This window comes from Lolium rigidum, chromosome 2 (genome assembly GCF_022539505.1).
Source record: "Lolium rigidum isolate FL_2022 chromosome 2, APGP_CSIRO_Lrig_0.1, whole genome shotgun sequence".
Lineage (NCBI taxonomy): Eukaryota > Viridiplantae > Streptophyta > Magnoliopsida > Poales > Poaceae > Lolium > Lolium rigidum.
In genome coordinates, this window is record NC_061509.1 from 249,209,797 (window position 1) to 249,220,712 (window position 10,916).

At 47.7% G+C, this 10,916-nt stretch overlaps 2 protein-coding genes across 2 annotated transcripts; both read left to right on the forward strand.

Moving 5' to 3' along the window:
* Nucleotides 1–6,713: 6,713 nt before the first annotated feature.
* Nucleotides 6,714–8,178, forward strand: LOC124693244 (alpha-amylase type B isozyme-like). Its single transcript, XM_047226716.1, has 3 exons — nucleotides 6,714–6,800; nucleotides 6,883–7,827; nucleotides 7,927–8,178. Exons 1-3 carry the CDS (start codon nucleotides 6,714–6,716, stop codon nucleotides 8,176–8,178), a joined length of 1,284 nt encoding a protein of 427 aa, XP_047082672.1.
* Nucleotides 8,179–9,730: 1,552 nt separating this feature from the next.
* Nucleotides 9,731–10,357, forward strand: LOC124693245 (ethylene-responsive transcription factor ERF109-like). Its single transcript, XM_047226717.1, has one exon. It carries the CDS (start codon nucleotides 9,773–9,775, stop codon nucleotides 10,292–10,294), a length of 522 nt encoding a protein of 173 aa, XP_047082673.1. The 5' UTR covers nucleotides 9,731–9,772; the 3' UTR covers nucleotides 10,295–10,357.
* The last annotated feature ends 559 nt before the right edge of the window (nucleotides 10,358–10,916 follow it).

Here is a 10,916-nt window from a genome sequence, read left to right on the forward strand (position 1 = left end):
GGTTTTTTAATTTTCGCATCACACAATTCATGTCTTAACTCAGGAAATAGATTAAAAAGCTCACTCTTGTTTTCCATTATGCCTAACTAGTGAAAAATAAAAACAAGAGACAAAAAGATAAAATTGCAGAATCTAAAGGAGATAGCTTCGAGCACTCACACACCGACAACAGTGCTAGGAAATAGCTTAGTAGTCGGAGGATGTGAATACCTTTTACCTTACCTCCCCGGCAACGGCGCCAGAAAATTGCTTGATGTCTACGTGTGCTTCTATTCTTGTAGACAGTGTTGGGCTTCCAAGAGCAAAGGTTTGTAGAACAGCAGCAAGTTTCCCTTAAGTGAATCACCCAAGGTTTATCGAACTCAAGGAGGTAGAGGTCAAAGAAAGTCCTCTCAAGCAACCCTGCAATTAAGATACAAGAAGTCTCTTGTGTCCCCAACACACCTAATACACTTGTCAGATGTATAGGTGCACTAGTTCGGCGAAGAGATAGTAAAACACAGGTGGTATAGATGGTGGTAATATTGCAGGAAGTAAAGACGCAAGTACAACAAGTAAACAAGCGATGTTTGCGGTATTTGGAAACAAGGCCTAGGGATCATACTTTCACTAGTGGACACTCTCAACATTGATCACATAATAAATAAATAACTTCTCCTCACTTGTGCTACATACACTCTCTTGTTTGATAACAAACACCATTCATTGTGTAGGGCTACAAGAGCTCCCTCAAGCCGGAGTTAACAAGCTCCACAACATTCGGCATTCATATTTAAGTAACCTTTAGAGCATAATAGATCATTGCAATTTAGACCGAGTACTGACATAGCATACACACTGTCACCATTACACTATGAAAGGGGGAATAGATCACATCAATACTATCATAGTAATAGTTAACTCCATAATCTACAAGAGATTACAATCATAACCTACACCAAGTACTACATGATGCACACACTGTCACCATTATATCATGAAGGAGGAATAGACTACTTTAATAACATCACTAGAGTAGCACATAGATTAATAGTGATACAAAGCTCATCATATGGATCTCAATCATGTAAGACAGCTCATGAGATCATTGTATTGAAGTACATGAGAGAGAGATTAACCACATAGCTACCGGTAGAGCCCTTAGCCTCGAGGGAGAACTACTCCCTCCTCATCATGGGAGACAGCAACGACGATGAAGATGGCGGTGATGTCGATGCAGATGGATTCCGGGGGCAATTCCCCGTCCCGGCGGCGTGCCGGAACAGAGACTTCTGTCCCCCGAACTTGACTTCGCGATGGCGGCGGTTGCGTAACTTTTCTCGTCCCGTGGCTTATCTTTTTAGGGTTTTCGAGGCGGAGAGACTTTATAGGCGGAAGGGCAGCCTCAGAGGAGCCAGGGGGTGGCCCCCCCATAGGCCGGCGCGCCCAGAGGCCAGGCCGCGCCGCCCTGTGGGGTGGGGCCCCCAGGGCTCCCCTCTGGTCCCTCTCTGGCTCTCTGGAAGCTTCGTGGAAAAATAAGATCTTGGGCGTTGATTTCGTCCAATTCCGAGAATATTTCCTTTGTAGGATTTCTGAAAGCAAAAACAGCAGAAAACAGGAACTAGCGCTTCAGCATCTTGTTAATAGGTTAGTTCCGGAAAATACATCAAAACAATATAAAGTGTGAACAAAACATGTAGGTATTGTCATAAAACTAGCATGGAACATAAGAAATTATAGATACGTTGGAGACGTATCACATGTCAGGAGGCACCGGGTACCGACCCTTGTACAGGTCCCAAACCTAGGAGACTGCGAGGTTGCTGCACCCGAAGCCGTTCGCGGCGGTGCCGGTGATGCAGCAACTCGACATGGCATCGAGGCTCGTGGATCTTAATGCGGTGAAGTATGATCTCTATCCACTCCCTAAGGCCATGTTGGAACACAAGTTGGACATATCAGTGGCATGGAATCAAGTCCCTAGGGATGTGTCCGAGCTTCGTATGGCGGCCATGGGTAGGCGGTGGCACTGCTGCTGCGTGTATCCTGCCCGAGACCTGCGGCTTCAGCGCCCTCGTCCACTGGTTTAAGGCGAGCTCATTCTGGCACCCATGTGGAGGAAACTAGCCCCTCCCGACGTTGTCGCACTCCACCTTCACGACCTTGCTTTTTTTTGACCTGGACTACGGTGGGCTTGCGCCAGCCTGAATGATATATTAAGCAGCCCCCAAGGGGGGATCACAGGAGCATTACAACAGTTTTAGAGGGAGGGAGAAAAAAAGAAAAAGGAGCAGTTTTGGGTGGATCATAGCTATTACACCAAAAATTAAGAACAGAGATATAGGCAGGAGTAGAACAGCGAAAAGCCCAAAGTCTAACATCCTCTATACAACGCATGATGGCTGAGGGGAGATCCTCAACAGTTCCATTGAAGGTAAGAGCATTTCACCTTTTCCAAATAGTCCAAGTGATTGCGGTGTTGATCGTAACTTCCTCATAAGTGTGATCATGCACAAGCCAAATATCTGCAAAACATATTAAGCCGCGGGAGTCGAAATCTCTATGGAAAAAGGTCCAGACCTCCTGAGCACGGGGACATAAGAGGAGCATGTGATCAAGGTCTTCGTCGTCTGGGCATGAGAGGCAAGTGGCCGAGGAGGAGAGGTTGTGCCTGAAGCACCGCTCATTGGTTGGTAGACGCCAGCGTCGAGCAAGCATGCAGAAAACTTTACACTTTAAGGGGGCAGCATTCCTCCAAATCCCCGTGGCAAGATCATCAGTCTGCAGATGTCTGAAAGAGTTGACATAGAAACTTTTGTTTGAAAGCTTTTTGTTAGTGTGGCGGCTGTTTCTAAAGTCCGTGGCATCGTTAAGGTCCACGACACTTAACTCGGAGGTAAGGGTACGAAGCTCAGCCATAGCAGCAACTGAAAGACGAGGTCCAAGGGCAGCCGCGAGGCCCTGCTGCACGATGAAAGAGACGTTGACTTGAGGTCGAGAGGAATGAGAGAACAAGCAGGGGAAGCGAGTGTGAAGCATGGTGTCCCCGAGCCACAGGTCAAACCAGAAGGAAGTAGAGGCACCATTATCGACGACCACCTTGGAGGCAAGGCGAAAAGCATCAAGCCCAGCAATGACATCTTTCCAGACAGGGGTGTCTAGATAATGGTGGTCACCAAGGTCCTTTGTTTGGCTCCAACCATAGAAACATCGGAACCAGCAAGCCCACGGGGCGGTGGAGTCCGAGTGGAGCTTGGTAAGAAATTTTGCTAGAAGCGCGGAGTTTTGAGCAGGGAGAGAGAGGACGCCCAACCCTCCAAGGTGCTTAGGAGTGCAAACAATAGGCCAGGCCACTTTGCATCGACCGTCGTGGCAGGTTTCCTCCCCAGTCCAGAGGAAAGCTCGACGTCGCTTATCAATGGCCTCGACAACACCAACCGGAAGGATGCCTGCGCTCATGGCATGGGAGAGCATGACCGTGAGGACGGACTTAACAAGGAGTAGACGGCCGCCAATGGGAAGGGATCGTCCACGCCAGCCAGACAAGCACATATCACTCTTGGAGATGATGGGGGCGAAATCAGCAAAACAAAGTTTGTGGGTGGAGAGGGGAAGGCCGAGGTAGGTCTGGGGAAAAGACGAGACAGCACACCCAAAGGAGTTGGCCATGGAGAGGGCAGAAGCTGGGTTAGTTTTTATGGGGACGAAAGTGCTCTTATGAAAGTAGTACACTGACACATGTAAGAACAATGGCAATAATGCAATGCAAGACATGATCAAGCAGAAATGAACAAGATGGTCACTCCAATGCACAACAAGAGAATAATGTAGAACTACCTATTTGCAATGCAAGACATGATGAAGCTAATGAAAAGAATCATGCCAATGCACAATAGTGGCAATGCAAGAACCGATTAAACATAAATGAACAAGAGGATCATGAAATGGATAAGAATGGCACAGCAAATGCATGGATCACAAGGTACAATTACCCAGATTAGGAAAAACTAGTGCATTTCCCAATTTGGGATGTGCACAAATCGGACATTCACACGTCAGCAATGTTCAAATTGGAAAAATCTACCGAACCTACATTGGATATACATAGATTTCAGATCATATCTAGTTCGCTGGCTCGATTCTACACTTATCAACCACAGTGAACTCCGACCGCTCGTCGGAGTTGCAAAATCAACCAGAGTAATAAATTCTAATAGTTTCTTCAGTCCAAGGGTCGATGCACTTACAAGGGAGAAATCGGGCGCCGAAATCAGCGATGGTGTAGGCATTGGTGCCCTAGGAGACCTCGTTGCCATCGTAGCTAAGGGCGAAGCTAGGGTTCTCGTTGCCGCTGCCACCACGGTCGGAAAAATGCCCGCCAGGTCGGCAAGGGTTGGCCCTACAAATGCAGGGGCCTTCCCTGCAACCGTGCTCTCCCTCGTTGCGCGGGACATCGAGCACACTGGTGATGCCGATTTTTAGCGCCCTCGCCAGATCATGGTCGTCTCGCATCACCAGCTTATCAATCTGGCGAGCCATCCACAATTCATGCAGTGATCTGTTGCGGATGCTGATGGGCTTGCGTGGCGGATGCAATGGTGGAGGTGCGCCGGCCATGGAGGGCAACCCCTATAGGGTGGGCAAATGGGGTATGGGCGGTGAGGAGAGTGGAGTGACAAACTAAAGGCGACCTCCTGTTTTCTGCGCTTCCCAACGCGTGCAAACTAGCGGGGATGTTGCGCTCACCATCACCTGTTCATGTAAAAATGTCTGAATAGAGCGTACCTTACCTGCCAAATTTTAGGCTGCTTAAAACCCATGCTATGCACTAGAGCAAGTAAATAGATGTTTTTTTTTTACCTCAGAGGATGCGAGAAAATGGATTGCGAGGAAACAAACAAGCCTTCCCTGGAGCTGGGAAAACATCTTTTCCGAGCAACCAAACACGTCTCTTTCTCAGGAAAATCCTCCAACGTTTCTTCTGTTGAGTCAGTTCAGTACGCTATCGCGCGCGATACGGCTCTCGCCAGCGTTATCATGGCGCCTGCTTATCCGAAAGTTCGAGCAAAAAGGTGTAACCGCTGCTACGGAAGTGACGCGGAGAGTTGCAGCCGCATTGGAGAAGCCTCATTTTCCTTGGGATATCAACCAATTTTCGGTGCACAATCGTTAACTGCCACAGATAGTCCTATCCTCATGAATGAATTAATTGCTCATCGAACGAATGAATATTTGGATAGTATTGATCGCTATAAAAACTTTGTAAAGCTTGATCCTCGATTGATTTATGACCAGTTTATCTGCATCGAGAGACGCACCATATCTTCACGGAAAAGTTGCCTGAAATTTCTAAAACGGATTTAATTATAATGCATAGTATCATATAGAAGTACTACGTATCATGGGGGGAGACTTGTATAGGATCTATCAATTGGGTGAGATCATAGGATCAACTCACATAAAACATATTTTTATCATGTGAAAAAATCTGAAAATAATATACAACATACCTATGGGTTGTATCTACAACTCCAAAAAAAATCAGCTCAAAATTTGCTCTACACTTGAAGAAACAAAAAAGACAAATCCAACTATGAATAGTGTCAGATCTGATTGAATAGTAGTTTACACTATTCACACCTAAATTTGTCTTTTTTGGTTCTCTAAGTATATGTCGAATTTGAAGCTGCAAATTTTTAGTCTTGCATATGTAACATAGTTGTGCGTTGTCATTTTTTTCCATAATATTTGAACATGTTTTGTCTCTTCAAAAAAATTGATCTCATAGATCCTACCTAAAAGCTGATCCTACCCAAGTCTTCCCCACGTATCATGTATATGATACTACTATGATACTACTTTACATTACTATCTCTACAATGCATAATATCATGTATTATTAGTATCATGATTTTCTATATTAATTAATATGTAAAATCTCAATGCGGATAAACGTAGTATAAGATTTATTGGATATTAAATTTTCTAGTACTACGTGCTATGATACGGTATCTACCTACTAGTATCTACGTATGATACTATCCTCTCTTTCATCTCTAATTGTACTACCATATTAGTTTCTTATATACATGAAATGTATGATACGAAATACTACCACCTATGATACTCTTATTATGGGTTGTCTTAGGCTTGTTAACATGCATCTTGCCAACTGTTGCGCTTACCGCAGTCTGAAGTGATCTGTACCGACCCTCACTTTACTGCGTGAAATCTGAAGCCTTTTTTTCGGTTCATAAGCTGCAACAACTACAATGTTCATGTTCTCGCCAATTTCCTTTGCTCGATTTACACTCTATATTTGCCATAAAAGATATGATTTGTAGCCAGAGACTCCACTAGCAGAAACAATCATGCCTTAATTGTTGGATAATTTTCTTCTTAATTCCGGTAAAGCACAAAGAATGCTAAAATGTTCTGCATCATAATTCGGTTAAGAGTAACTGACAGTCGTATTGGCCGGTGCCTTCTTATCGAAGGCTCGCTCCATCTCTCGGCCATTAAATCGTCTTTTGAGCTCACCACACCGGCCGATAACAAACTCCGGCCGACATCCATCGATCCACTGGGCCAAAGCAAACATTCAAGCCGGAGCACACCGGAAAAAAAATTCCAAGCTGCACTATAAATACCCGGCCAGACACACCTGCTGAATCCATCAGTCTCCATCGTCCTCTTCCAAAGCACAGCTACAGCTGCACGCATTGCTGAAGAACATGGCGAGCAAACACTTGTCTCTGTCCCTGTTCCTCGTCCTCCTCGGCCTCTCGTCCAGCTTGGCCTCCGGGCAAGTCCTGTTCCAGGTAAGGATCGTGCCTGTCAGAAAGCATCATCTATAAGTTAACCTGTGATCTAGTTCTGAATGAGTTTTGATTTCTGCGACAGGGTTTCAACTGGGAGTCGTGGAAGCATAATGGCGGGTGGTACAACCTCCTGATGACCAAGGTAGACGACATAGCCGCCGCCGGAATCACGCACGTCTGGCTCCCACCGGCGTCGCAGTCCGTCGGCGAGCAAGGGTACATGCCAGGCCGGCTGTACGACCTGGACGCGTCCAAGTACGGCAACGAGGCGCAGCTCAAGTCCCTCATCCAGGCGCTCCACGGCAAGGGCGTCAAGGCCATCGCCGACATCGTCATCAACCACCGCACCGCGGAGCGCAAGGACGGGCGGGGCATCTACTGCCTCTTCGAGGGCGGCACCCCCGACGCGCGCCTCGACTGGGGCCCCCACATGATCTGCCGCGACGACCACCCCTACGCCGACGGCACGGGCAACCCGGACACCGGCGCCGACTTCGGGGGCGCCCCGGACGTCGACCACCTCAACCCGACCGTCCAGAAGGAGCTCCTCCAGTGGCTCAACTGGCTCAAGACCGACATCGGCTTCGACGCCTGGCGCCTCGACTTCGCCAAGGGCTACTCCGCCGACGTCGCCAAGGTGTACATCGACGGCACCGAGCCCAACTTCGCGGTGGCCGAGATATGGACCTCGCTCGCCTACGGCGGGGACGGCAAGCCGAACCTGAACCAGGACGAGCACCGGCAGGAGCTGATGAACTGGGTCAACCGGGTCGGCGCCTCTGGACCCGCCACCACCTTCGACTTCACCACCAAGGGCATCCTCAACGTGGCCGTGGAGGGTGAGCTGTGGAGGCTGCGCGGCGCCGACGGCAAGGCCCCCGGCATGATCGGGCGGTTGCCCGGCAAGGCCGTCACCTTCGTCGACAACCACGACACCGGCTCCACGCAGCACATGTGGCCGTTCCCCTCCGACAGGGTCATGCAGGGATACGCCTACATCCTCACGCACCCAGGGACACCATGCATCGTGAGTCATCTTCATCAACTCTTCACTTCTCAACTTTCTTTCATTCATAACAAAAGGTTCATGACTGAACTGACCGGGAAAAAATGTGATATTTTCCAGTTTTACGACCACTTCTTCGACTGGGGCCATAAGGAGGAGATCGAGCACCTGGTATCCGTTAGGACACGACATGGAATTCACAACGAAAGCGAGCTGCGGATCATGGAGGCCGACGCCGACCTTTACCTCGCCGAGATCGACGGCAAGCTCATCGTCAAGCTCGGCACAAGATACGATGTTGGCAACCTCATTCCTGGAGGCTTCCAGGTGGTGGCGCACGGCGATGGCTATGCCGTTTGGGAGAAGAAATAAATCAGCAAACATACCGGAGAAGCAGCTTTGCATTATTATTTTTCGTATACATGTATGCATGAGATACATGAATAGTGTCCACATAGTACGGTTTAGTACTTCCTCGAAGTAATGGTGAGGATGAGGGACATCCAATGTATTTTTGACAAATGATAATCATCAATAAAACAATATTCTCGTTACAATCTTGCCCGGCACGACCAATCAATCAAAACTCTATTAGGCCACGTCAGACTAAAAGAGAGATTGGCCTAACTAATGCAGTAAATCAATCAATCAAAACAATGCATCTTTGTATTCATGGAGAAAATCACCACACACACACAATATGCTATTTTAAATGGCCTAACTAATGCAGTAATATGTGCTTGTACTCCCTCCATTGGAGAATAAGCTATTCAACTTTATAGAGCTACTGTTGTATCTAGACACGTCTTTTTAGTGCGTAGATAAATTCCTATTAAAAAACCAATCATTTACTTTAGGACGGAGGGAGTAAGATTTATGAAAGGAGCTAGTGGTACCTAATACTCGATCGACAACCATCTAGAAAAATTACTCGATTAACAAAAATGCGACTAAATTTGGTAGGCGTTGAAACTTGAAAGACAACCGAGATGGTTTGGATTCCACAAAGTCGTACATTATTATATTTTGCGTTGCCATCATCCACACACGCAAAGCTAGCTATGAACAAAAAATGCAGCCCAGAGAGTTTTTCTACAGTATTTCGTCATACGGAAGAGTACTTACGAATCTAAGTCAAGTTTTTTGTCTATACGAGAGAGAGGCCAATCGAAACGTGGAAACCCACACTCCACCTCGTCCGCGCGTGCTAGTAGAAAACAGCGCTCGACCTTATGTCTTGTGGGGGTCGCTTTCACACGCCGCGCCGGTGGGAACTCTCACTTTTCTAATCATCCTTCTAAGTTCTACTACTAGTGCAAGTGGTCAAAGTCAACCACTGTAGTGTTCTTTGCAAGATCTGGAAGATCAGCTCGGCATCCCAGTTAATTTAGGAATGCGATAAAATCTTGCTAAATGGATAAGCTCAGAATCCCAACTAATTTATGAAATCTGACAAAATCGAGAAGAAGAAACGAACTCCCCTCTGATCCATAATTACGGAATGGAGGAAGTACTATAATTTGCGAAATATAAAAGATAAGCTTGGTCTTGCTAGAGCTCGAGTGCATACTTGTTGGCCATTAATTTCAACCTGAAAGGTAAGCTGAGCCTCCCCAATTAATTTGCTCTTGCAAGCTTGCCTAAACATGCAACCACAGGTCAAAATCATCGGATTTTGTCAAAGTGATTTTGCCTAAGCCAGACCAATCTTATAAGATAACATGTGTGAACAGCTCACAAACATGGTCATATCCAGCCGCCAGGGTACTGTGTGGATGTGGCTAATCATCAATCCAGGCAATTCCACCCTTCCGTTCACACGACAACAACGTGTTTTAAATGAGCTTAGACATGCATGATCCTGTATAAAAGGCACGAACCACCAGAACTCAACTCATATCTCGCAAAACTATCTTTGGACACCGACCTCACTCTACGTCACAGCTGAGCTACACGAGCTCCCGTCATGGTGCCGAGGCTGGAGCGCGAGTTCCTGCTCCCCAACTCCGAGCAGGAGAACTCCCTCTTCCTCCGCGCCCTCATCTCCGTCGTCTCCGGCGACGCCGTCGTCCCTACGCTGCACATCGAGCCGTTGACGCTGCCATTTGCCGTTGCCGCTCCCGCTGCGGCGTGCGCAAGGTGCGTCGTGGACGGGTGCCTCGGCTGCGACGTCGTCGCCACGACCGGCTCGAGCAGCGAGGGTGCAGAGTTCACCGCCGCGAGCTTTGTGAAGGATGGTGGCGTGCGGAAGCGGCGCGCAAGGAAGGGAGGCAAGTTCAGAGGCGTGCGGCAGCGGCCGTGGGCCGGCAAGTGGGCGGCGGAGATCCGCGACCCGCACCGCGCCGTGCGCAAGTGGCTCGACACCTTCGACAACGCCGCCCAGGCCGCGCGCGCCTACGACGTCGTGGCGCTCGAGTTCCGCGGCCACCGCGCCAAGCTCAACTTCCCTGTCGCCGAAGCGTCTTCAACAGCGTCGGCCTCTTCTTGATACTAGCACGGAGCCAAGGACAAGAGATCAGTGTGACTGAAAGTGCTACTAGCACGGAGCTAAGGACAACGGGACTAGTTGTCTAGTTTGCATGGCAGCAGCGTGGAATTTGGTGTAGAAAAACAAGAATCGTGGGAGGTTTATTCATTGCTTGGCAGGAACAAGAAGGAAGAAGCCGCCGTTCCATATTCGATATCAGTCCAGATGGTTGATTGGTTGCTTCCGTTCAATTTTGACTCTGATTGAAGAAACTGAAACATATACGAATAAAACTGCAATTTATGTCCGAGTTTTCAATGATGTATTTTGCTAGATTTAGTTATGCAATTTGGTGATCTTTGGTTTATAGCTAGTCAGGATCACCTTTCAAGATCGAAGGTTCGCCGCTCAACAAGCCACATCATCATGTAATCACATTCTCCATCTTCTCCTCCATTTCTTCGCGACGTCCTTACCCTGATTAAGATACATGTTTGTCCAAGAGAGCTTGAGGGCCCAATTTGATAAATTTGATAAATTATAACTTCATGTAACAAGGTGTTGTCCGCGTACAAAGAGAAGTTTTGATGAGGTTCCAAGAATAACCGTCAGCGGAGAAATTTGCTCTCACACATACAAGGTA